The sequence below is a fragment of the Hyperolius riggenbachi genome, chromosome 6 (genome assembly GCF_040937935.1).
Source record: "Hyperolius riggenbachi isolate aHypRig1 chromosome 6, aHypRig1.pri, whole genome shotgun sequence".
Classification (NCBI taxonomy): domain Eukaryota; kingdom Metazoa; phylum Chordata; class Amphibia; order Anura; family Hyperoliidae; genus Hyperolius; species Hyperolius riggenbachi.
Genome location: NC_090651.1, coordinates 361,609,531 through 361,636,680, shown reverse-complemented (window position 1 = coordinate 361,636,680; position 27,150 = coordinate 361,609,531). Strand labels below are relative to the sequence as shown.

Below are 27,150 nucleotides of genomic sequence, written 5' to 3'. Positions count from 1 at the left end.
CCAGGGAGTGTTTTTGTAAAAAATAAAGAAATACTGAGAACCCCCATGAAGAAATGGACTAAATAAAAACCTGTCAGTTCCGCCAGATTTCTACTAACTACTATAAGTGACACCAACATCGGAGAAAAGTAATTTTTAGCTAATTTTTCTCTGGAAGAAACATACTTCCTATTTGTATGTTTTAACATGTATTTGAAATTTTACAATTTTTCACAATAGTGGTCCTTTAAGAAATGTATTGTGTTTCCCCTGTGAAAGAGAACTTTGTTTTTCTTATTTGCAATTTGTATTCATTATTTGCATGACTTCTGGAATACAAGGTGATATTCCATCTTCCCAGTGCCTGGAGATAGCTATTTTAGCAACTAGACACAATTTAAAGGATACATCCAAGGTAAAAGAAAAATAAAAATCCACTTACCTGGGGCTTTCTCCAGCCCATGGCAGCCGTCCTGTGCCCTTGCAGCAGCTCCGGAGGCTCCCGGTCTTCTCCGCTGCAGAACCCGACCTCGCCAGGTCGGCTTCCCAGGTCGGTTTCATGTGCGCTCCACATGGTGTAGCCGACGTCATCAGGTCTGTACTGCGCAGGCGCAGTGGTTCTGTGCCTGCGCAGTACAGACCTGATGACGTCGGCTACACCACGTTACCCGCGCCGTGGAGCGCACATGAAGCCGGCCCTGAAGCCGACCTGGCAAGGTCGGCTTCCTTAGCAGAGGATACTGGCAGTGAGTGGAGCTGCGTCGAGGGCACAGGACGGCTGCCAGGGGCTGGAGGAAGCCCCAGGTAAGTGGATTTTGATTTTTCATTTACCTTGGACCTCTCCTTTAAGTTTGTTTTAATGAATAAAACTGTTTTTTTGTTGTTGTTTTTTACAATTATTGCTTTGTAAAATTATTTAGTCAACTAGTGACCTTAGCCCGTTTGAAAACAGGCTAGGTCCGTCACCGCCACCACCTGCCAATCCCCGGCTCCAGCGCAGTAGCGACTCTCGGCTCGGGATCAGGCTGAAATAGGGACTGCGCAGTAGAGCGGACCCAACTGGGATCGGCTACTTCTGCCTGATGCCAAGCTGAGAGCCGCTACTGCGACTGCGCTGGAGCCGGGGAAGGCAAATATTGCAGGCGCTACTACGCATGTGCTAGTGTTGGGCGAACAGTGTTCGGGTTCTGCAGAACATCACCCTGTTCGGGTGATGTTCGAGTTCGGCCGAACACCTCATGGTGTTCGGCCTTTTTAGTTTGGGTTCGCCCGAACAGCTCAATGCCCAGCCGAACAGGGCCCGAATACTGCCCCCCTATGGGGTCGCAGGCATAAGGTGGGAGCATGCCCCGGTCGCGGGGGGGGGGGGTGGTCGCAAATTCCCTCCGCTAGCGCTCCCCCCTCTGCCCGCTTCCCCATACAAAAATTTTCCGTAAAGTTCAATAGTACCTTCAGTGGCTGGCTGGCACTTTTGGTGTGAGTGAGTAGGAGGAGTCCTCCGAGTAGGACGCGTTGAGGCCGGGCAGCGGGCGGTTCAACGGTAGTACCCTTGTGGTACTTCCGCCCTTTCTCTGACCTCACGTCCTCTGCATACCAGGGTACGCGTCACGCGTACCCTCGTATGCGTCATCACGTAGAGGACGTGAGGTCAGAGAAAGGGCGGAAGTACCACAAGGGTACTACCGCTGAACCGCCCGCTGCCCGGCCTCAACGCGTACTACTCGGACTCCTCCTACTCACTCACACCACAGTGCCAGCCAGCCACTGAAGGTACTATTGAACTTTACGGAAAATTTTTGTATGGGGAAGCGGGCAGAGGGGGGAGCGCTAGCGGAGGGGGTGGGGGGAATTTCCGACCCCCCCCCCGCGACCGGGGCATGCTCCCCTCTTATGCCTGCGACCCCAAAGGGCCCCCAAAAGCGGGATGTTCGGGGGAGTTCGGGGTTCGGGCCGAACATCTGGCCCATGTTCGGCGAACGGACCCGAACCCGAACATCCAAGTGTTCGCCCAACACTAGCCTGCGCCACAGCCTGACAAACTGTCAACTGTGACTTCGGAGGAGCCCAGCGAGACCACCGTGGGGCAGAGGATCCAGAGGCTTCCCCTTCCTGAGGTAAGTGACCCCCGGGGGCCCATTTATTTTTATTAAAGTCTCTTTAATCCACCTCTGCATCTTAATACTTGCAATGATTTTGGCTGTTTCAAATACAATTGTAGTTCATACCAGCTGATTCACTCATCCTTTTGTACAATTATGTTTGTTTTGCTGTAGCTCGTTCCAATAATGTATAATCTCCTTCGGATTCAGACGATGAGAGGTAACAATCTTGTTGTATTTACAGTCTGAGTATTGAACCTTCCCAGCATTGAAATCGCTGCCCTTTGGGGGTGCCACAGGTGCAAGTCCCAACTTCTTAAGGCAAAGGCCTACATAGACATCCTCTAGATAAAGCAACCTAACGGTTGGAGAGACCTTGACTATCTTAGAGGCCAGGTCTGCTGAAAACACATAGCCAGTCCCAGAACAAAACCAGGGGTAGCGGTTTTCTGGGTACTCCGCTGGGCTCACATACCACTTACTCCACTTGTTACGAATGGGTTTAAAATCTCTCATTAATCGACCTGTGAAATAATTTTGTCTCCTTGGTTGGTCTGGCTTTAGGAGAACCTTTATTAAGTATTCGGTATTTACAAACATGTCAGCGTCAGTTTTGATCACATAGGAGGCTTTTGGACAGTATGTAGCTACCCAGTGTAAGCCCATGAGAACTTTGGTGGTCAGGTTTCTGTAGGTATCCAAATAATCCTGCTGAATTATATCATGGTATTCCTGACTTTCCTTCAGCAGATCCTGTTGGACGTCATGAGACCACTTAATGTCCTTTCCTAAGAAAAACAGGCGTAGTATCTTCACCCCAGGTACAAAGTCCTCCTCCCCCCAAGTTTGCCTAATGGCCTGTCGAGCTTCTTTTTGTATTCTCTCCACAGCAATAAGCAAGACCAGGAATGGTACATCTCCTTGACATTTATCAGGCTCGTTGATGATAAAGTCATAGACGTGGAGGGTTTTTTGAGGTTCTCCAGTGGAGTTATTCTCTGGCTGAAAAGTTCTAAGTGAAGAATGATTAAGTGTACTCTGTTTTTTACCAAGGTTGAAATGACCTTCAATGACCCATTGACCATTCTTAGCAAGGACAGAATATGCTTTGTAGAGATCGACGTGAGCCATCATGCTTGGAAGGAAACCATAAGAAGCCAAGCCCAGCAAAGTTAATGTCAAAAGAACCAGCAACCGTTTTAAATTCCTTCTATTGCCCGAATAGCAGTGAGTTCCTTTCAACAAAGGCATGGTGGCCTTTTGACACGTTCTTCATATGTGTGCTGCTAAAGTAGAATTTTCTTCCAGTATACTGGCAGTATCATCACTTTGTAACCAATTGTCCTGAAACACATTAAATGATATTAGACAAAAAGGGTAGACTTAAAGAAGAACTCCAGTGAAAATAATGTGCCGAAAAAAGTGCTTAATTTTTACAATAATTATTTACAAATGATTTAGTCAGTGTTTGCCTATTGTAAAGTGTTTCCTCCCCCTGATTCACATTCTGTAATGTATCACATGGTGACATCTTTACTGCTGGCAGGTGATGTCTGTGGAAGGAGATGCTGCTTTTTTGGCAATTGGATACAACTGTTATCTCCCACCTGGGTGCTGACATCACACTGTGGGAGGGGTTTCACCACAATATCAGCCATACAGAGTCCCCTGATAATCCGTTTGAGAAAAGGAAAAGATTTCTCATGTAAAAGGGGGTATCAGCTACCGATTGGGATGAAGTTCAATCCTTGTTATGGTTTCTCTTTAAAGCGGAATATAACCCTGCATTTCAACTTTGCTCTAAAACATTATTTACAGCATATTATATGCAACCAGCATTTTTTTTTTACTAGACCAGCATTGGAAGGGTTACACACAGAGCTTTAAAGTTCCTGGAGAGAACTGCTCCCCGCAGCCAAAGTTTAGATAGATACATTCTGTTTACTTAAATGTAACAAGTATGGAATGTGACTCACTCTCTCTGACTGTGCAGGAGCTGGAGGACAGCCAAAGAGTATGTAACATTCCTCACTTGTTACATTCTGTTGACTTAAATGTATCCATCTAAACTTCGGCTGCGGGGAGCAGTTCTCTCCACGGAACTTTAAAGCTCTGTGTGTAACCCTTCCAATGCTGGTCTAGTAAAAAAAAAATGCTGGTTGCATATAATATGCTGTAAATAATGTTTTAGAGCAAAGTTGAAATGCAGGGTTATATTCCACTTTAAGTATTGTACACTAACAAAAATACTATGTCATGTTTTCTTCAGATTTTATTTTTACCCAATGTGAAACTGCAGGTAAAGTTTAATTCACCAGATTGCAATTGTCCATCCTGTTGCATCTCTTGTACATTTCTGACAGAGTTTACAGCAATCGCGGTGTTATACCCGGTTGGTGCACTAGGAATCATGAGCACAGTCGCTACATAATCCCAATCACAGTTGCTAGTAGAAGGCAGCCCTTAGGGCCCTTTCTCACTAGGTGCTCTCCTGTCCATTCGGACCGCATATAGGATGTGACAAGCAAGGTAGCATGAAAGTCTATTGACTTTCGTGTTACCTTTCACATTAGTTAAAGAGGAACTGTCACGAAAATCCTAAAATTTTAAACAAATACAAATAAGAAGTACATTTCTTCCAGAGTAAAATGAGCAATAGAGATGACTCGTACGATTCGCCGGCGGACAGTTTCTGGCAAAATTTAGCTGTATGCATCTGCGGCAGGACGCAAACACATACCGCGTTCGACCCGCCCCCTATACCTCGCCATAGGGTTAAACTTTGACCACCTACATCACAGTCAGCAGACACATGGCAGCCAATCAGGCTGCACTCCCCCACGGACCCCCGCCCCCCCCCTATAAAAACGCAGCAGTTTCGGACGGCCATGTTCTCAATCTCCGGCTGCTGCTTTAGTGACAGGAAGGGACAGGTTGCTGCAGAGACAGGGACAGTTAGCTAGGCTGTTGTTTAGCTTGCTTCTCACTGAAGTTTATTGCTGAAAGCAGAGCACCCCAAAAAAAGCCCTTTTGAGGGCTAATATTCTTCTGCTAGGTTTTTTTTTAATTTGTGTGTAACACGCTGCATACAGCCCACAGTCGCAGCTGGGCCTTGTAGTTCTGCCAGCACACTATTACCCGTGCATATCTTCCAACTGTATTTGTGATCAAAGTATAGTATATCTGTGTGACACGCTGCATACAGCCCACAGTCACAGCTGAGCCTTGTAATTCCGCCAGCACACTATTACCAGTACATATCTTCCAACTGTATTTGTGATCAAAGTATAGCATATCTGTGTGACACGCTGCATACAGCCCACAGTCACAGCTGAGCCTTGTAATTCCGCCAGCAAACTTACCAGTGCATATCTTCCAACTGTATTTGTGATCAAAGTATAGCATAACTGTGTGACACGCTGCATGCAGCCCACAGTCACAGCTGAGCCTTGTAATTTCACCAGCACACTATTACCCGTGCATATCTTCCAACTGTATTTGTGATCAAAGTATAGCATATCTGTGTGACAAGCTGCATAAAGCCCACTGTCACAGCTGGGCCTTGTAGTTCTGCCAGCAGACTATTACTATTATGTCCTGAGAGTGTCAACTAATGACAACCCTTTGCGGCTGTTTGCAGAGGTGCGTTAAACAGTGAATTTGGTCTGTCAGTGTGAAGCAGTACACTACTTGCCATACATGATCGATGTATACACATGCAAGATGTTTTAAAACACTTTATGCCTCCAATTTAGGAATGAAATGCGATTTCTGCCCTTTAGGGATCATAACCCTGCTCTGTGTCAAATATGTAATATTTCCCGGGACTTTTGGCATGTATCCCACTCCGCCATGCCCCCCTCCAGGTGTTAGACCCCTTGAAACAACTTTTCCATCACTTTTGTGGCCAGAAATAGTCCCTGTAAGTTGTAATATGTTCCTGCCCATTTAAGTCTGTGGTGGTTCTGATGTTTGGGCCATCTCTAATGAGCCATACATTACTTTTCTCTTATGTTGCTGTCACTTACAGTAGGTAGTAGAAGTCTGACATTACCGACAGGTTTTGAGTCAGTCCATCTCTTCATGGGGGATTCTCAGCATGGCCTTTATTCTTTATGAAGACATTCCATGAAAAAAAAATGTATACAAAGATGCTGGCCATTCTCCCTGCACACTTTTTTGGCAGTTGGACAGAGCAACTGGCATTCACTAAGTGCTTTTAAAAATAGAGAAAACCCTGAGAACTCCCATGAGAAGATGGGCTAGTCCAAAATCTGTCAGTAATGTCAGATTTCTACTACATACTGTAAGTGACAGCAACATAGGAGAAAAGTAATTTATGGATCATTTTGCTCTGGAAGAAACATACTTTTTTTAAAAAAATTTAAGATTTTTGCGACAAAGATCCTTTAACTACTTTAGTACCAAGCTAATTGAAATCTACGCCCTGTTTTGGTGGTCACCTGGCTGGCAGGGTGTAGATTTTAATTAGCCGCCGTTGCGCGCATCCGCCGTTTCCGTCGCTCCCGCCGATCTTGCTGCTGAATCCTGACCTCTCTCACAGCAGCTCACTTGCTCTGCCTTTCTCTATGACGGCAGAGCCCTTTGAGCGGGTCAGGAGCCAATTTCATTGGCTCCTGGCCCTGTCTTTCAATGTAAGCTGCATCCATTGGCTTACATTGATAGACAGGGTCAGGAGCCAATGAAAGCGGCTCCTGACCGGCTCACAGGGCTCTGCCGTCATAGAGACAACAGAGTGGGTGGCTAAGGTTCCCGACGTGCGGAGGAGATGGCGGTTGCGGCGATTAAGTGCAGAGATTCGTCATTATCCATTGGGATTCCGCTGTTTTTGTACCAGCGGGCTCTGGTCCTTAAGATGGCAGAGACTGCTGGTACTTAAAGAGACTAACAAATTTTTCAGCCCAATGCTGGGAATACACGTTTCGTTTTTGCCTTCGTTTAAACCTTCGTTTCGATTGTGCCTTTTCGATCCCGAAATAATCGATCGTACGGTTAATATCACCACCCACGGTTTCGTTTTTTTTCGATTCTGATGGTTTCGGTTTTCCAATGATCGAAGGCTGCAAAGAAACGAAACGTAGTACAGGGACGGACGGCATAAACGAATATATAATCGATCTGAACAGCCATCAAGCCTACCAATGGCTCGATTAGATGGATAAAGAGAGATAATATCAAACATGTTCGATCACTAGTCATTCGTTTTTGGGGTCTATTAATCGAAACTATAATGAGATTATGACTATTTTCACATACGTTTTCAACACTTGATTCGTTTACCGAACGAATCGAAGGCTAAAACGAAGGCAAAAACGAAACGTGTATTCCCAGCATTAGTTCTTCTATCCTATAAGTTCCTATGCCTGTTCTAATGTGCTCTGGCATACTGCAGCCTTTCCTAATTGCACTGTCTCTGTAATAAATCTTATCTCCTTTCCTCTGTCGTGTCTGTCGGGCTAAAATCCGGGGGAAAATGAGTTGAACTTACCTGGGGCTTCTAATGGTCCCCCGCAGACATCCTGTGCCCGCACAGCCACTCACCAATGCTCCGGCCCCGCCTCTGGTTCATTTCTGGAATTTCAGACTTTAAAGTCTGAAAACCACTGCGCCTGCATTGCGGTGTCCTCGCTCCAGCTGATGTTACCAGGAGCTTACTGTGTAGGCTCAGACCATACTGGGCTTGTGCTATACGCTCCTGGTGACATCAGCGGGAGCGAGGATATGGCAACGCAGGCGCAGTGGTTTTCAGACTTTAACCAGTTCACATTCAGTCGGTTTTCACTTTATGCATCCGAGCTATGTTCACCTCCCATTCATTAGCCTATAACTTTATTACTACTTATCACAATTAACTGATCTATATCTTGTTTTTTCCGCAACCAATTAGGCTTTCTTTGGGGGGTACATTTTACTAAGAGCCACTTTACTGTAAATGCATTTTAAAAGGAAGAATAAGAAAAAAAAAAACGGAAAAAAATAATTTATCACTTTTCGGCAATTATAGTTTTAAAATAATACATGCCTCCATAATTAGAACCCACGTATTGTATATGCCCATTTGTCCCGGTTATTACACCGTTTAAAGAGACACTGAAGCGAAAAAAAATTATGATATTATGATTTGTATGTGTAGTACAGCTAAGAAATTAAACATTAAGATCAGATACATCAGTCTAATGGTTTCCAGTACAGGAAGAGTTGAGAAACTCCAGTTGTTATCTCTATGCAAACAAGCCATTAAGCTCTCCGACTAAAGCAGCCCATACACTCAGCCGATTTTCTGGCCGACCGATCGATCCCGATCGATCGATTGCAAATCGGTTGGCCAATCGACCGATCGATGGCCGATTTCGATCGATTTCGATGGATTTCCATCGAACTTGCAGGGTGGAAAATTTAGGTCGATCTGAAGAGATTGCTTATCAGTTTGCATTGGCCTTAATGGAAATCTGATGGCAAAAAAATGCCATCAGATCGAATTTCAATAGATTTCAAACTGAAATCTATTGGAATTCTATCCTGGTAAAAAATGTTCTAAAAACGCATCAGATAGATCATCAGATGCATTTCTTATCTATCTGCTGCCAATCTGACGAGTGTATGGGCACCTTAAGTTAGTCGTGGAAAGGGCTGTTATCTGACTTTTATTATCTCAACTGTTCCTGGACTATTTACTTTTCCTCTGCCAGAGGAGATGTCATTACTTCACAGACTGCTCTGAAAGAATCATTTTGAATGCTGAGTGTTGTGTAATCTGCACATATTATAGAATAATACAATGTTAGAAAAAACACTATATACCTGAAAATAAAAGTATGAGAATATTTTCTTTGCTGCTAATCTTCTACTAATTATTCATAGTACACAACCAATTCATTATATCATATTTTTTTTTTCGCTTCAGTGTCCCTTTAAATTATGTCCCTATCATAATGTATGGCAACAATATTTTATTTGGAAATGAAAGTGCATTTTTTCCGTTTTGCATTCATCACTATTTACAAGCTTTTAATCAAAAAAAAAATAAAAAATTAATTCATCTTTACATAGATATTTAAAACGTTTAGACCCTTAGGTTAATATTTGTGTTTTTTTTTATTGTAATGTTTTTGGTTTTTTTTTAATTAAACATTTTATGTGGGTATTTTTGGGAGGGTGGGATTGAAATTGTATTTTTTTTTTTTTTGTAAATATGTGTATTTTTATTTAACATTTAGATGTAGTTTACTTTTTGGCCACAAGATGACAGCCATGAGTTTGTTTACAGTGACGTCACTCTAAACGTAACACGTACGCTTAGAGCGACGTAGGGGAACATAGGAAGCAGAAAAAGCGTAGCTTCCGAGAGAAGCTGTCGCTTTTTCTGCGGGGGAGAGGAATCAGTGATCGGGCACCGTTGCCTGATTCACTGATTCGCTGGCTAACAAACCGCGGGCCGGGAGCGCGCGTGCACGATCGACCGCGGGAACACGCAGGAGTGCACATGGCTTCCTGGACGTGAGTTTCACGTCCAGGAATGTCAAATAGTTAAAGTCTGAAATTCCAGAATTGAACCGGAGGACGGGGCCAGAGCATCGGTGAGGATGTCTGCGGGGGACCATTAGAAGCCTCGGGTAAGTTCAACTCATTCTTCCCTGAGCCCCCTACAGTATTCCTTTAACATACCCGTATTTCGCGCCGTATAAGACGCTCCGGAATATAAGACGCACCCAGGTTTAGAGGGCAAAAACCAGGGAAAAACAATTAAAAAAAAACCTTAACCGGGTGCGTCCATATTTCAGGAGCATCTTGTACATGAGCTACTCCAAATGGTATCCTCATGTGTCCCAATGTGTCCTCCTATGTCCCCATGTTATCCCCAAGTGTCCTGCTGTCTGCCCCTAGTGTCCTGCTGTCTGCCCCTAGTGTCCTGCTGTCTGCCCCTAGTGTCCTGCTGTCTGCCCCTAGTGTCCTGCTGTCTGCCCCTAGTGTCCTGCTGTCTGCCCCTAGTGTCCTGCTGTCTGCCCCTAGTGTCCTGCTGTCTGCCCCTAGTGTCCTGCTGTCTGCCCCTAGTGTCCTGCTGTCTGCCCCTAGTGTCCTGCTGTCACACCCATAGTGTCTGCCCCCAGTGCCCTGCTGTCACACCCATGTGTCTGCCCTCGGTGCCCTGCTGTCACCCCCATGTGTCTGCCCCCAGTGTCTGCTGTACCCCCATGTGTCTGCCCCCAGTGCCCTGCTGTCACCCCCCTGTGTCTGCCCCCAGTGTCTGCTGTACCCCTATGTGCCCGCTGTGGCCATCTAATCCCCCGCTGCGACCATCTAATCCCCCCGCTGCCTGCCTCTACCCCCTCCGGTGTGGTTGTGTCCCCCCGTGTGAGCAGCGGTGCGCCGGCAGCAGCTAACCTCCTCCATCTTGCCCGCGGCGAATGAAGACATCCGGCTTCTGTGGGCGGCTTCCACAAGTGCCGGCTTGTAATGACGCGTCATTGATGACGCGTCATTACAAGCCGGCACTAGAGGAAACCGCCCACAGAAGCCGGATGTCTTCATTCGCCGCGGGCAAGATGGAAGAGGTAAGCTGCTGCCGGCGCACCGCTGCTTACACGGGGGGGACCGACCACACAGGAGGGGGTAGGGGCAGGCAGCGGTGGCGGGGGGATTAGATTGCCACAGCGGGACACACAGGCAGGGAATCCCCGATGACGGCGGGTCGCGGTTCGTTTCAGCGGGCGTTTGTAAGTCGGGGATTCCCTGCCTTTGCCGTATAAGACGCAGGGACTTTTTCACCCCATTTTTTGGGGAGAAAAAGTGCGTCTTATACGGCGAAAAGTACGGTACCTAGTGATTTTGGTGATAATAGCATGTATGGGGGCTTTGCTATTGACCACTAAAGTTGGCAAGAAATTACCCGAAAGTTTGCGTAATTACACAAAATTACAGATGGATCACAATTACGTGCAAAAATAATTATGAATGAATGCATCATAGTTGCAAATTACGATGTGGAATTACAATTATGAGAAATTTGTGCTCATCACTATTGGCTACAGCAATGATTGTTCATCTGTGGGGGGCGGATGATAACCGATTGGCTAAGAAAACATATATTCCCTTATACCAATTAGTGCTGCAGCTGAAAGTGCTGGGGCGTGCCCAATTGTATACAGCTGTTCCCCAAAGGAAAATCATATATCTACATTGTCGTGGCTTGGATGAAGTATCAGATGCCCTAGATTTAATATATTTGTAGACAAAGGGGTTAAATGTCTTTCACAGGTTCTGGGTGGGCCCTTTTGCTTAAGCTCATGCCCACTACACTTTTTAGCTCAAACGAGGTGTTTCCCCTATAATTTTGGTGCAAGAAATGGATGCAATTAACCAGAGGATCCATTTCAAACTCTTAACTCTAACCTACAAAGCTCTCCACAATCTCTCTCCCCGGTACATCTCACTAGTTTCCAGATACCAACCCAACCACAATCTCAGACCTGCACATGACCTTCTGTTGTCCTCCTCTAGAATCACCTCCTCACATTCACATATACAAGATTTCTCATGTGCCTCAATTCTCCTCCTGAATATCCTTCCAAAACACATCCGACACTCTCCGCCCTCAAAAACTCACTTTTCCAACAAGCATACGTTCTACCATTCCCTCTTCAACCTCTGGCCAAGTTGTAATCTTTACTAGATAACCTAAAAAGCACACTACCTCTAGGTATGCATATTGTATACTACCCCACCTCCCATTAGATTGTAAGCTTACAATGGAGGGATTTCTGTCTACACAATAATTAACAGATTATAAATTAAACCACCCAGTTTAGTAAACCTGTGAAGCTATTTTGGAGAAAAGAAAAACAATACTTACCTTTGGAGGTGGAAACCTCTGGATCCTAAAGAGGCTTCCCTTGTCTTCCTCAGCCAGTGCTGAGGCACCCAAGGAGTGGCCTTTCCGTGCACCCATACTAGCACCGTTCTGCTTGGAAATAGCCGAGCCCCATCAGGTCTGCACACACTCAGACATGCGCTGTCCCGATCCGCTTGGCTTTTACAAAAAAAGCTGAGAGGGGCGGTGCTAGCACCAACAAACTCTCTTTGTGGCGCCCCAGGGCTGAAACGGGGCTGTAGAAGAGGACAAGGGAAGACTCTTTAGGATCCAGAGGCTTCCTCCTCCCAAGGAGAGTACCCCCTAGAGGCACTTTTTTTTCACTACATGTACACTTTAACCTTCTGCCGCCCGCGTCACGCCAGTAGGCGTGGCCGCGGCGGCAGCCCCAGGACCGCCTAACGCCAATTGGCGTAAAGTCCTGGGGCTCTGTTTTGCATGAGATCGCGCGCATGGTGCGCGCGCATCGCCCCGCCTTCAGTCTCCGAGCGGCTATTGCCGCTCGGGAGACTGTTAGACGGCGATCACGCCGTCTATTTACTTGGTGCAGCGCTGCGATGAGCAGCAGCGCTGCACTGGGGACAGCCGTGTGACACGGCTGTCCCCATGGGGGACAAGAGAGCGATCTGCTCTCATAGGCAGAAGCCTATGACAGCCGATCGCCGTAATTGGCCGGCTGTGGGGTGGGAGGGAGGGAGGGAGGGAAGGGGTTTAAAGCAACAGTTTTTTTTTTTTTTAAAAAGCAGCAACACAAATATTGATTAAAAAAAAAAAATAAACATGGGGGGAGCGATCAGACCCCACCAACAGAGAGCTCTGTTGGTGGGGAGAAAAGGGGGGGGGGGGATCACTTGTGTGCTGAGTTGTGCGGCCCTGCAGCTTGGCCTTAAAGCTGCAGTGGCCAATTTAGCTAAAAATTGCCTGGTCACTAGGGGGGTTTAGCCCTGCAGTCCTCAAGTGGTTAAAAAGAGCCCAAGGTGAGCTCATAAAAAAAAACAAAAAAAAAACTGGAGGCTAAAAAAACAAAAATCAAGTAGCATCCAAAACCGCCGCTCCCTGCTGCTCCTGTGGGCCGCAATGGCCCACTTTCACTTTCATGACCTCTGGTCATGACGCTGGAATGAGAGATTCATTCTCTCATTCACAGCGTGCAGGGAGGCGGGGGAGCGGAAGGGGGTGTGGCCAGGGAGAGAGAGCTGCCCAATGGCAGCTCTGGAAACCCCGAGGGAACGTTATGAAAATGGGAATCCCTCTCCCACATGTTTACCTACGAGATAGCGACAAATATTGTCGCTAATCTTGGGGGGGCTATTGTGCGGCAGTGGGGGAGGGCAGAGAGCAGCGATGGGGGGGACACGACACAGAGACATGTCATGAGGCAGAGAACATGCCTCTATGTCCCATCTGCCCCCAAGAAAACACCTCGGGTTCTCTTTAAATACACATTTCCTCTTTTTACCTGACCATATAAATTACTCAGACCCTGTACTGTGGTTTATTACAGCTGTATCTTATCTGGCAATGTTTTCTTCTGTCATTTGTTCCGTATTTTTCAATCCGATAGCAGATTTATGATCTCAGATGGCAAACTATCTTATAAACATTGGGGGGTTTTTTCGCCACATATCCGAACCTACAAGGACATTTTATCATGTAGATAACATTGCTAGAGTCACAGATAACATGTCACCTTACCTGATATTTAGTGCCTTATGCTGGATATATACAATTAGTTTTTTCGGCATATTGATGGCTCAATCGGTTTTTTTTTTTATTGATTTGTATAGAAGTGACCAGAAAATCGATCAGAAAAATGATCTAAATCAGATCGGACCTGCCGGAAAATATCTATCGAGCCATCTATCTGCTTAAAAAAACTCCTGGTATATTCTCAGCATAAGAGGATGTGTACAAACTCACCTTTAAATAAGTTATTGAACGATTGGCAGTTTAGGCAGCAAAAATTGCCGTATTTTTTTTTCTTTTGTCTGGGCTGGTGCACACCAAGCGTTTTTGGTAGCGTTTTCAAAACCGCTGCCGCCTGTGAAAACGCTTGGGTAATGTATCTCTATGGGATGGTGCACACCAGCGGTTTGAGGTTTTTAGCAAACCGCAAACGTGGGTCCTGCAGCATTTTTGCGGTTTGCAGATGCGTTTCTGCCTCAATGTAAAGTATAGGAAAAGCTCAAACCGCTCTGAAAAACGCTGGATCAGAGCGGTTTTCAAAGCGTTTTTGTTACAGTAGCTTTTCAGTTACAGCTTAAGGCTGTATTCACAGTGGGACGTTGTGTTTTAAACGTTAAAGTCGCAACGTGTCTGTGTTAAGAGGTACCGCACTGCAAGCAGTGAGTTACCACAACGCAACGTTTTTTTAACGCGACCATAACGTTGCACTGTGAACGGCCCATAGGATTAGCATTGCAGTGGGGTAAGCTGCGTCATAAGACTTTATAACGTGCGACCATAACGTCGCACTGTGAACGGCCCATAGGATTTGCATTGCAGTGGGGTAAGCTGCGTCATAAGACTTTATAACGTGCGACCATAACGTCGCACTGTGAACGGCCCATAGAATTTGCATTGCAGTGGGGTAAGCTGCGTCATAAGACTTTATAACGTGCGACCATAACGTCGCACTGTGAACGGCCCATAGGATTTGCATTGCAGTGGGGTAAGCTGCGTCATAAGACTTTATAACGTGCGACCATAACGTCGCACTGTGAACAGCCCATAGGATTAGCATTGCAGTGGGGTAAGCTGCGTCATAAGACTTTATAACGTGCGACCATAACGTCGCACTGTGAACGGCCCATAGGATTAGCATTGCAGTGGGGTAAGCTGCGTCATAAGACTTTATAACGTGTGACCATAACGTCCCACTGTGAATGCGACCTTACTATAACAAAATATGAAATCTGCTACACAAAAACGCTCCCAAAAACGCTAGACATGTTTATAAAATGTCTCTAAACATGCCTAGAATTGCTCTGAAAATTTGCTTCAAAAACCTCTAGCGTTTTGCGGATCTGCTAGAGGTTTTTGGTGTGCACTGTCCCTTAATGTATTTTCCTACTCCCTTTTCCTGCATGTACAATTGTATTCTTGACAGGAGAGATCTTCTTTTGTACGAAATATAAGATGGATATTGGGATTCAGGGATTTGTGGTAAAGATCCCTTTAAAGTGTACCCAAGGCAGCATGAGGGGGCGGACACAGTGGCATGTTTTCAGGTCCATATTATGCCCCTGTGTCCCCTATGCGCCACTCTCTGCCCCTCCGGCACCACGCTGTCAACCAACCTCTCCCCCATCCAAATTGCCGACATGCAGCTTGTAGCCTCGAGGGGCAGGGGCGTCCCTTACAGGAGAGGCACTCCTGCAACACAACCAATGGAGGCGTTCCGCAACTCTCATTGGGCAGCTTTGCCCCTCCCTCATCCCTCCCCTGGCTCCTTGCACTCTGCTCTGTGATGAGACACAGACCATCGCTCACCCACAGGGTGGCGCTATACACCCTGACATGGAAAGGTGTGGGTGGTGCGATATGCACCATGGTTCAGGCAATGTATGCGGTGGTGTGCGGCACTATGTGCATTGACAGGGAGGCATAGCTGTGGGTGGTGCAATGGGTGTGGCCATGGCAAGTGTGGGTGGAGCTATGCACACTGACAGGGAAGCATTGAGTGGCTGAGGCGGTGGTGCGATGCACGTGGCCAATGGTGAGTGTGAGCGGAGTGGGTGGCAGATACCCTTTCCGCATCTATGTAAAAAATATGGCTGGAAAAAGTGTGCAAGGGATCACCGCTAGCAAATTACCAGTAAAATATAATATAAATATATATCTATATATATATATATATATATATATATCTATATATCTATATATCTATATATCTATATATCTATATATCTATATATCTATATATCTATATATCTATATATCTATATATCTCTATATATCTCTATATCTCTATATCTCTATATCTCTATATCTATATATCTCTATATCTATATCTATATCTATATCTATATCGTCCTACTTACCGGTAGTAGTGTTTCGGCGAATACTCCAGGACAGCTCACCTGAGATTACCATTGAGTCCCTCCCCTATGGAAACATATGCAAATTAAAATCAATCAACCAATCCGCCCTTGGTCTCACCCTATATAGCCAGTCCTCTCCTTCCCATCATCAGTTTAATAGAAGAGTATCTAGCTCAACCCATTCTGTCTTTAATTATTTATTCCTCTGACATACGCAAAATTAGGGCTGGGTACTAAGGCAGCTGTCCTGGAGTATTCGCCGAAACACTACTACCGGTGAGTAGGACGGCCTTTCTCTCATCATACTCCAGGACAGCTCACCTGAGACCAGCGAGAACTCTTTACCTTAGGGTGGGATGACTGCCTGAAGCACCTTGCGTCCAAATGCCTGATCCTGGCTGGATAGCAACTCCACACGATAGTGCTTCACAAATGTCGAATGTCCCGACCATGTAGCTGCTTTGCATATCTGGTCTAATGTTGCTCCTGATCTTTCTGCCCAGGAGGCTGCCACGGACCTCGTAGAATGTGCTCTTATGTTTGTGGGTATATCACTACCTGACTCCTTATAAGCTAAAGCTATAACTTCCCTGATCCATCTGGCTATGGAACTTCTTGAAGCCTGTAACCCCTTACGGCTACCTGAAAATAAAACAAACAGATGGCTGGACCTTCTCCACTGCCGTGTCCTCTGTAAGTAGGTAATAATCGCCTGTCTTACGTCTAGATTTGCCAACCTCCTTTCCTTATCATTCTTAGGATCTGTGGAAAAAGATGGTAACAGAGTGTTAATAACCCTCTGTGAAAATCCTAAACCACTCAAAGTCTGCCTTTCAGGATCCAGGCTGTGAGCTGGAAAAACCCCGGATCTGGATGTAGCTGACTGTTTTGCATCAATAAGTCTGGCCTGGCTCCTAAGTGCCAAGGGCCCCTTATCCTTAGGGTCTGTAGAAACGGGAACCAGGCCCTTCTCGGCCACCAGGGTGCTATGAATATCACCTCTGAACGTGAGTGTCTCAACTTGTTGAGGGCTCTTGGGATCAGGTTGAACGGAGGAAAGGCGTACAATAGGCCTGTCGGCCATTCTACTGTTAGTGCGTCCAACCGGTCTGTTGAAGAGGAAGGAAGTAGGGAACAGAAATCTGCTGTCTTCGCGTTCTGTGGAGTGGCAAACAGATCCAATATTGGTCTGCCCCACTGGGCTACTATCTGATCGAAAACTTCCTGGTTCAGTTGCCACTCTGCCTCCGTCAGGGTTGACCTGCTGAGCGCATCTGCCCAACGGTTCTGGGTCCCCTGTATGTGAGTTGCCGTCAGTGACGTCACCTGTTCCTCTGCCCAGACTAAGATCTCCATGGTTAACTCTCTGAGACTCTGTACTCTGGTTCCCCCCTGCTTTCTGATATAGGAAACTGTGACCATATTGTCTGAAAACAACGTTACTTCTCTGTTGTGTAACTGAGGTTGAAACGACTGTAGTGCCAATTTGACAGCCATCAGCTCTCTGAAATTTGATGACTTCTGACTGAGCTGCGGAGACCACTGCCCCTGCACTTGATGCCCCTGACAGTGGGCTCCCCAACCCCATGCGCTGGCATCCGTATAAACTTTTACTGGATCTCTTTGCATCCAGGGATGACCCCTGGCTAGCCGGTCTGCATCCAACCACCAATGGAGTGACTGTAATACTGGCTGTGGGGGGACAAAGTGATTGTCCAAGGAGGCCTTCTGTTTGTCCCATGTCTGTAGTAGCCATGACTGTAATTCCCGCATATGAGCTTGCGCCCACTCTACCGCCGGGATTACTGCCGTCATCTGACCTAACAGGGTCATTGTCTGTCGTAAGGAAACTGTCGGGGCTAATTCGTAGTCTCTCACCATTGTCATCAACTTGTCTACCTTTGACTCTGGTAGCAAAATCTTTTCCTGCCTTGAGTCCCATATTAACCCCCGGAATACAGCTGTTTGAGTGGGTTGTAAGCATGACTTCTCTCTGCTGACTATCCATCCTAGCGTCTCCAGGGTTTGGATGCAGAGCTGTAAACTTTCTTTTAACGCCTGTTCTGTATTTGCCAGAACCAAAAAGTCATCTAGATATGGCAGGACCCTTACATTCTGGAGATGGAGATGACCGACGGCTTCCGCTACCACCTTCGTAAATATCCTCGGAGCGGAGGATATTCCGAATGGCAGGGCGCAATATTGATAATGGCATACCGCGTCCCCTATAATTACCGCGAATCTCAGGAACTTCTGAAATTGCGGATGGATAGGGATGTGGAGGTAAGCGTCCTCCAAATCCAAGGTGGCCATGAACGCTTCTGGCCAAATCAAATTGCGGATCGATGCGACGCTCTCCATCCGAAATCTTTTCTCCAGAATGTAAGGGTTCAGGGGTTTCAAGTTGAGGATCATTCTGTATTTCCCTGACGGTTTTTGAATTACAAATACTCGGGTATAAAACCCCTTGCAATATTCCTGAACCGGAACCCTCTGAATTACCCTCTGTTGTAACAACTTTATCACAGAGGATTGAATAGCTACCGCCCTTTCTGGGTCCCTGGGAGTTCCTGTAATTACAAAATTCCTGGGGGGCTGGGCCCGGAATTCTATTTTGTATCCATTCCTTATTAACTCTAAAATAAAACCGTTCCCTGTTATCTTCTGCCAGGCTTGAAAAAAATAAAGAAGCCTTCCCCCCACCTGTAAGTCTCTGTCATTTGTCAGGCTTTGCAGAGGCTGGCTGTGGCTTATTGAACAGGAAGGTAGACTTTCCCCTGCCTGCATTATAAGTCCATCTCCTTGTTCTTTGGTGCTGTGGTTGCTGCAAGCTCTGTCTGCCTCCATCTCGTCTGGGAAAATAACGTTTCCCCTGAAAGGCCCTATTTGTACCTCTCTTCCTTTTGTCTGGGAACTTCTTGGCTTTATCTGAGGACCTCTCAAGTATGTCAGTTAAGTCCTTGCCAAACAATAACTGCCCCTCAAACTCCATAGCGCATAACCGATGCTGGAGGATACATCGCCCTCCCACGTGTTTAACCACACTGCGCGCCTAGCGGAGTTTATGAGAGCAGTTGTTTTGGCTGTGGATCTTAAAGATTCAGTGGCCCCGTCAGCCAAAAAAGCTACTGTCTTGGACATGACTGGTAGGGATTCCAAGATCTTTTCATGCGGGGTACCTGCCACTAAGTGTGCCTTTAACCCCCGCATCCACTTTTCCAAATTGCGCGTCAGGCAGATGGCTGCAATGGCGGGTTTAAACCCAAAAGCCGCTGCCTGCCATGCCCTTTTCAGAAGAATTTCTGCCTTACGATCCATTGGATCCTTTAAACTGCCCGCGTCCTCAAAGGATAAGTCTGCTGATTTAGAGTACTGGGCTAATGGTGCATCTAATTTAGGGCACTTTCCCCATACATCCTGATCCTCCTGCTTAAAGGGAAACCTTCTCTTAAACGACTTTGGTATGAATAATCTTTTTTCAGGCTGTTTCCACTGAGCTGATATCACACTTTTAATAGATTTGTGCACCGGAAACGTTCTGGTACAAGTTTCCTCCAGTCCCCTGTAAATATCATCCTGAACCGATGTGGCTGGAGTAGAGTCCTGGATATTCTCGGACTCGTATACAGCCTTTAAAAGCTCTGTTGTATCCTCCACACTAAACAGATACCTGGCCATTTTAGATGTGGAGGCTGTCTGGCCCTCTGAATCTCGAGCCTCCCCATCCTCAAACGATTCCCCCGAACCCTCCTCAAAAGATTCATTGGGAGAGTCAGGCTCAACTAGCCCCAAAATCGTAGGCAACACCTGTGACGGCCGCTGCGGACCGTGTACCAGTGGTTGCTCCTCAGCCTGTGTCCGACCCTGTATTGGTACTGAATCAGTGCTGACCACTACTGCCTGGGGCGGGGGGAGGGCCTGGGGCTGTACCTGCACCTGAGGCTGCGTGGGGAAAGCAGCTCTGAAGGCCGCAAATGTGGTTGTCAATTCTCTCTTCATTGACCTCATTAAATCTATCATTACCACATTAGTATCTGTGCTAGAATCCCCCTTATGCCTACACTTGTCACATGAGGATCTAGAGCAAGTAGGTGGTAAAACATCCCCACATTTAGAGCACTTGTTTGTTTTCTGAGCTGACTTTGCATGCTTCTGTAAGAGAAAACACAAACAATCTCTGTCAGTTCCACCCTGCCAAACAATTCATTGTAACCTGTGCAGGGATCAGAGCTGTTTTGTACCTGAGTCTGCTGAGCTGTCTCATCCGCAGCTGGTACCCTGCTGTCTGCGGTGGCCTCCGCTTGTTCCATGTCCGCACAGACAGCGTGTCAGCGTCCACGTGTACCCCGCAGCTTAAAGCTGATCTCCGCTCTCAGCCCCGCCTCCCAAGGTCAAAGAAAACCTTCCGGCTGAACCACCACTCGTACTGCGGTGGGCGGAGCTGCCGCGCGTCTCATTCCGCTTTCCTTCCGGATTCCGGAACGCGCCCACGTGACCTCCAGCCTCGGCCAGGAAGACGCCGCACCTAGAGTTTTGAACAGGCGGCCATGAGAGAGGACGCCCCCCGGCTCTCTCCAGAGCTTTTCAGCGCCGACAGGTAGTGTTTTTCTGCCTCCCCAGGCGTTCCAACACCTCCATCCGTCCTGCCCACACAAGCATAGACTGCTCTCTCATGGGGAAAAAATCCCTAACTTCACCATAGGTGCTATAGCATGCTCCCCTACGGTGTATAAAACAATAAAACACTGCACTAGTCCATGGGTGAGTGGAAACAATGAAGAACTGATGATGGGAAGGAGGGGACTGGCTATATAGGGTGAGACCAAGGGCGGATTGGTTGATTGATTTTAATTTGCATTTGTTTCCATAGGGGAGGGACTCAATGGTAATCTCAGGTGAGCTGTCCTGGAGTATGATGAGAGAATATATATATATATATATATATATATATATATATATATATATATATATAGAATATATAGAGTAAGTGCCTAGTAGCGCCCCGCCCCCAGGGCCGGTCCAAGCAAGAAGAAGGGGCTGGTCCAAGCAAGAAGAAGAAGTAGCGCCCCGCCCCCAGGGCCGGTCCAAGCAAGAAGAAGGGGCTGGTCCAAGCAAGAAGAAGTAGTGTCATATCAAACCAAGGGCAAAGAGGGATAATTTGCATACTCAGTAGCAGTGCATTGTGGGTAACCACAAATGTTCACTTATAGCTGAATTATTGCAGATTTACTTCTGTTTTAAGAAGGAAAATTACACCAAGCTTTGCTTTTTTTTAGTAGGAGGGCTTTTTGGTCTCTTTTATCCTCCCATACATTCTTAGTAGTTTGGGTCACCCTGAGCTGCTTGGTTACTCTGTTGTACTGGTCAAAGCCCTATCTCATACAGCCATATCAATCCCTGCTATGTACTGATGAGGACCAAATGTGTGAAACAGGCTGTCATCTGTGGGTTTGATATGATTGTGTAAAATTTAAAGCTATAGGCTTGCTTGACTTACTAAGGGTGAAAAGGAATAATTTGCATATTTAGTAGCAGTGCATTGTGGAAAATCACAAATGTTCACTTATAGCATATTTCCTTCTGTTTTAGGAAGGCAAATTACACCAAGCTTTGATTTTTTTTTTGTAGAGATGGGAAGTTCGGATCTTTTCAATGATTCGGATGATTCGAATCGGATCATTGAAAAGGTTCGGATCTTTGATCCGAATCTCGGATCATTTTACTAGGGAAGCATTCGGGGGTGAAATGACTAGCAGGACAGGACTTTCCCTACCTTGGACAGAGAAGGGAAGATGGTGAACTTAGACGGGCAGGGAGTGGACAGAGAAGGGAGGAGGGACGAGCAGAGAGCAGAAATGTTTGTTTGCACACAATACCCACAAGCTGCAATCATATGCTTTACACATATTTCAACTATATGTTCATCTGTATACTTTGAATGCAAACGTCGCACAGTGAAAGAAAGAAATCCCCAAAGTATTCCCAGAAGTGAAGTGCAGCTGTTTAGAGCAGAAAGTGCAGGAGGATCATATTGCCCTGCAATCACAGTGCCTGCCCTTCTAGCCCAGCACGCTGTCTACAAAGTTACTGAGCTGTGCTTCTGAGCCAAAAGTTTCCAATTTGTTCACTGTGCACAACTACGGAACAGACAGCATAAAATAAGCAGCACATTGTAGCCAGTATGTGTGCTCTACACATATCTGGCAGTGGCACCCATGTCCCCTCTCTCTCATCTACCTGTCCCTGCAAGGCTGGCTCCCCTCCAACAGAGCGATCCATCTCTGCTCTGCTTCCAGGACCCCGCTGCGAGGGGGGCATGCCGCTCCTGGTCACGCCCCCTTTGCGATCCGAATCACTCATTTTGATGATTCGGATGATTCGACTCACAAAAGAGATTTGGATCAAAGATCTGAATAGTTCATGATCCGGACAACACTATTTTTTAGTAGAAGGTCTTTTTGGTCCTTTTTACCCCACTATACATTCCGAGTGGTTTGGGTCACCCTGAGCTGCTTGGTTACTCTGTTGTACTGGTCCAAGCCCTATCTCATACAGCCATATCAATCCTTGCCATGTACAGATGAGGACCAAAAGTCTGAAACAGGCTGTCACATGTGGGTGTGATATAGCTGTGTAAATTTTAAAGCTATAGGCTTGCTATACATCAGTGGTTCTGGATGCTTGCTTGGCTTACTAAGGGGAAAAGAGGTAATTTGCATATTTAGTAGCAGTGCATTGTGGGTAACCACAAATGTTCACTTATAGCTGAATTATTGCAAATTTCCTTCTGTTTTAGGAAGGCAAATTACACCAAGCTTTGCTTTTTTTTGTAGGAAGTCATTTTGGTCCTTTTTATCCCCCTATACATTCCGAGTGGTTAGGGTCACCCTGAGCTGCTTGGTTACTCTGTTGTACTGGTCAAAGCCCTATCTCATACAGCCATATCAATCCCTGCCATGTACTGATAAGGACCAAAAGTCTGAAACAGGCTGTCACATGTGGGTTTGATATGACTGTGTAAAATTAAGCTATATGCTTGCTATACACCAGCGGCTCTGAATGCTTGCTTGGCTTACTAAGGGGAAAAGAGGTAATTTGCATATTTAGTAGCAGTGCATTGTGGGTAACCACAAATGTTCACTTATAGCTAAATTATTGCAGATTTCCTTCTGTTTTAAAAAGGCAAATTACACCAATACAGTGTGCAGCATTGCAGGAAGTGACGACAGTGGAACGCACGATGGAACACGGAAGAGGTGAGTCATCCCCGCCCGCTGCCTCTTACTAATAGTGGCGGCTGCTACTGTGCTTAAGCAGGAGGGGGAGCACACATGGGGGAACCAGGTGAGGGTTCCTGCTGAGTTTAAGGAGGAGGGGGAGTGCACATGGGGGACGCAGTTGAGGGGGGTCCAACCCCCCTCCAATCCGCTGTGCCCAATACCCCCTTCCTGCCCTCTACCCTCTTATGCGGCGTATGCTACGCCGCGGGTCGTCTAGTTACTGATATTCTACTACTTAATTCCATTAGTAAAATATTAGTAATCTTTACCGATATTTTACTGTGTTTTAACCTAACCCTACTTTCTAACAGAACCCTCCCGTTCCTCTACCGATCCCTAACCCTAAGACCTCCCTCTGCCAATGCCTAACCCTAAGACCTCCCTCTACCAATGCCTAACCTTAAGACCTCCCTCTACCAATGCCTAACCTTAAGACCTCCCTCTACCAATGCCTAACCTTAAGACCTCCCTCTACCAATGCCTAACCTTAAGACCTCCCTCTACCAATGCCTAACCTTAAGACCTCCCTCTACCGATACCTAACCCTAAGACCTCCCTCTACCGATACCTAACCATAAGACCTCCCTTTACCGATACCTAACCCTAAGACCTCCCTCTATCGACACACCTAAGCACAATTATGCTGAGGTACCACCAGTTAGGTGCCATGCTCTTAAAGTGAACCTCCGGACTAAAAATCGACTCAGCAGCACTGGAAAGGCTTGGTGTTTCTTTAACAGTTTCACAGCGTCAGAACATTGTTTCTCTTACCCAAGCCTCATTTTTAGCTGCACAGAAGAAAACTGCCCGGGCTTTTTTCCCCTGATGCTGTGCAAAGCATGATGGGATTTCTGATTTGGTTGTTCTCGTTCTGCGGTTTTGGTGCAATTTTTTTTTTTTACATTTTTAATTTGACATTTGAAGCCTAGCGTGTGCAGCTGGGAGGGGTTATCAGGACACAGGACAGTCGGAACTGTGTCTCCTGCTCCTTGTCACCTCCTTTCAACCAAAAAGATGGCTGCCCCCATGACAAAGATGGCAGCCCCCATGAATCACAAACATTTGCCTGTTCTTTTAAAACACGGTGGGTAAGAGATTACCTATCTATTTTAATTAACATAACTAATGTAACTTGATGACAGTATGTTTGTTTAGGCTGAAGTTCCCCTTTAAGTGCTGCTGCTGACTGAGTCCTTAGTCCTCCTCCTGCTGCCGCTGTTGTTGTATTTTACTACTAAAGTCTGTGTTCCCACTGCCGGGTTCCACGGATGCTTACAATTTTTGGGCTGATTTATCGTGCTGTGGTGCCACCAGTGAGGTGCTATACTCTTCTTCTGTGCTGCCGCAGAGTGCTGCTTAGTCCTCCTGCTGCCGCCTCTCATGTCCTATTTAGTGACAACAGCAGTCTGTGTACCCATCACCGGGGACCACGGATGCTAGAATTTTTGGGCTGATTTATCGGACAACTTTGCTGCCATGTCACTGCTATCGATGCAAGAAAAAAAAAAAAAAAAAAAACCATTTACAAAAACCTCTCTGGGTGTTTTTGTGGCGTCGCCCACTCATCCTCCTCCAGTGGTACCACCACCGCCAGGTGCCATTGGTGCTCGTCTTTACCTCTGCGATTGCTTAAGTGTATTTCCCTGTTTAAAACCAATTAATACCAATTAATAGCCACATTTAAAGTGTTGATTTAACTTTAAAATCAATTTTCTCAAAAACTAAAAGCTATTTTTGGTTTTTTTTTTTGTTTAAGTTGTAGCCCCATATCACCTTTATAATCCATGCAATTTGGGGATTGTAGCATGTATTGGGGCTTTAATAATAGCTTAATCGCTATTCAGTGATCACGAGCGTGATTAGGCGTAATTGCCTTATTCACAGAAAAAAATCTGAGTCGAATTTGTGAGTCTGTCTCAAATCCGGAAATCACACCGTTTCCGGATTTTATTTTCAATCAGGCCGAGTAACCGAATCCGTGATTGGGGGGTATCCGAGCATCACTGCTACCGATGCCTAACCATAAGACCTCCCTCTGCTGATTCCTAACCCCAAGACCTCCCTCTACCGATGCCTAACTGTGAGAAAACGAGGAAAAGCCGCCGCGTGTACTGACAGCAAGGCGACTGATTCCGCTTCCAACACGGCGGTCTGCACGCGGAAGCGTGCATCTAGTGACATGGCAGAACGCGGAAAAACCGCCGCATGTACTGACAGCAAGGCGGCTGGTTCCACGGCTGGTTTCGCGTCCAGCGCGGCGGTTTGCACGCAGCAGCGTGCAGCTAGTGTGGCTGAGCCTGTTAGTTCACACAGGTTTAGGAATACGCGCGCACGCGCTGAAAGGCAGAACTTTTAAGATGGATAAGGAGGGATCAGCTGACCAGGCCGGTCAGCTGACCTCAGAGCTGGTAACCATTGGTTGATCACTTCAGGGTGGCGCCAGAGAGCACTGCGCTATATATGGGTAGCCTGAAAGATAAATCGAATTTAAATCGAAATCGCGATCACCAAGATCACAATTTCAGAATCGTGAAAGCGGCGAATATCGCGATCACGTCATTTCCACATGAGGAAGTTTGAAGAAGCGCCTTCAAACTTTCCCGGAGTCCCAGTGCCCGCAGCGTTGGACATACCTTCCATCCTCTATCGCCCTCTGCCGCCTCTTGTGCTTGGCAAAACTTTGGGTTCCTGTATGTCACATGATATACAGGAAGTATGCCGTGCAATAGAGCTTGCAGGAGGCAAAGTGGATAGACGGGCATCGCTGGACTCGTGCTTGAAGCTACGTCCAGAACTGATGCAACTTGGGTGACAGAGGAGGCACAGAGAGAGACAGCGTGGGGACAGAGACAGACACAGGAGAAACAGAGTGGGCACAGACACAAAGGAGGCAAGAGAGAGGGTAACAGTAAATTCGGGCGCCTGAGGCTAGTGGACAAATCGGGCGCCGCCATTCACTCCTATAATAAATATCGTTTAATGGGCGCCCGATAGGAAAAAAGGGCGCCGGAGAAAAATAACGTTTTAAAAGCGGCGCCCGGAGACTTAATGTTTTATTACTGCTTCTCATGATTACACATTATTTAATGATTTATACATTTTTAAATATTATTTTTAAACGAAAAACAGTACAATATTTTTTTCAAACATTATTTTTAAACGAAAAACAGTACATTTTTTTTTTTTACATTATTTTTAAACGAAAAAACCAACAGGGGGGTCTTAGGTTTAGGCACCAACAGGGGGGTCTTAGGTTTAGGCACCAACAGGGGGGTCTTAGGTTTAGGCACCAACAGGGGGGTCTTAGGTTTAGGCACCAACAGGGGGGTCTTAGGTTTAGGCACCAACAGGGGGGTCTTAGGTTTAGGCACCAACAGGGGGTCTTAGGTTTAGGCACCAAAAGGGGGGGTCTTAGGTTTAGGCACCAACAGGGGGGTCTTAGGTTTAGGCACCAACAGGGGGGTCTTAGGTTTAGGCACCAACAGGGGGGTCTTAGGTTTAGGCACCAACAGGGGGGTCTTAGGTTTAGGCACTAACAGGGGGGTCTTAGGTTTAGGCACCAACAGGGGGGTCTAGGGGTTAGGGGTAGGTACAGGGAGGGTTACTTAGTAATTTTTTTTTTTAAACGTTATTATACGTTTCACTATTTAAACGAAAGATTAACGTTTTTACAATTGCCGATTTAATGCACATTATTTAATGATTTATAACTTTATAAAACATTAATTTTAAACGAAATACAGTACAATACATTTTTAAACGTTATCCATGCTTATCGTTAAAAACCCGGCGCCCTTTTTTCCCAGCGCCCCTTTTTAACGTACGCAAGAGAGAGACCCAGAGGAGGCATGAAGAGGCAA

At 46.3% G+C, this 27,150-nt stretch overlaps 1 protein-coding gene across 2 annotated transcripts in view; it reads right to left on the bottom strand.

Moving 5' to 3' along the window:
- Positions 1–1,955: 1,955 nt before the first annotated feature.
- The window catches only part of LOC137523036 (beta-1,3-galactosyltransferase 2-like), a 37,635-nt gene continuing 12,440 nt past the window's right edge, over positions 1,956–27,150 (bottom strand). The window contains exons 1-2 of one of the 2 annotated variants that reach the window (XM_068243225.1): positions 16,011–16,067; positions 1,956–3,422 (exon numbers count right to left, since the gene is read on the bottom strand). In XM_068243225.1, the coding sequence (XP_068099326.1) occupies positions 2,217–3,329 (1,113 nt within the window). In that variant the 5' untranslated portion in view covers positions 3,330–3,422; positions 16,011–16,067 and the 3' untranslated portion in view covers positions 1,956–2,216. Of the gene's footprint in view, positions 3,423–16,010; positions 16,068–27,150 lie in introns of those variants that run through there. The other variant, XM_068243224.1, reaches the window with a different exon arrangement.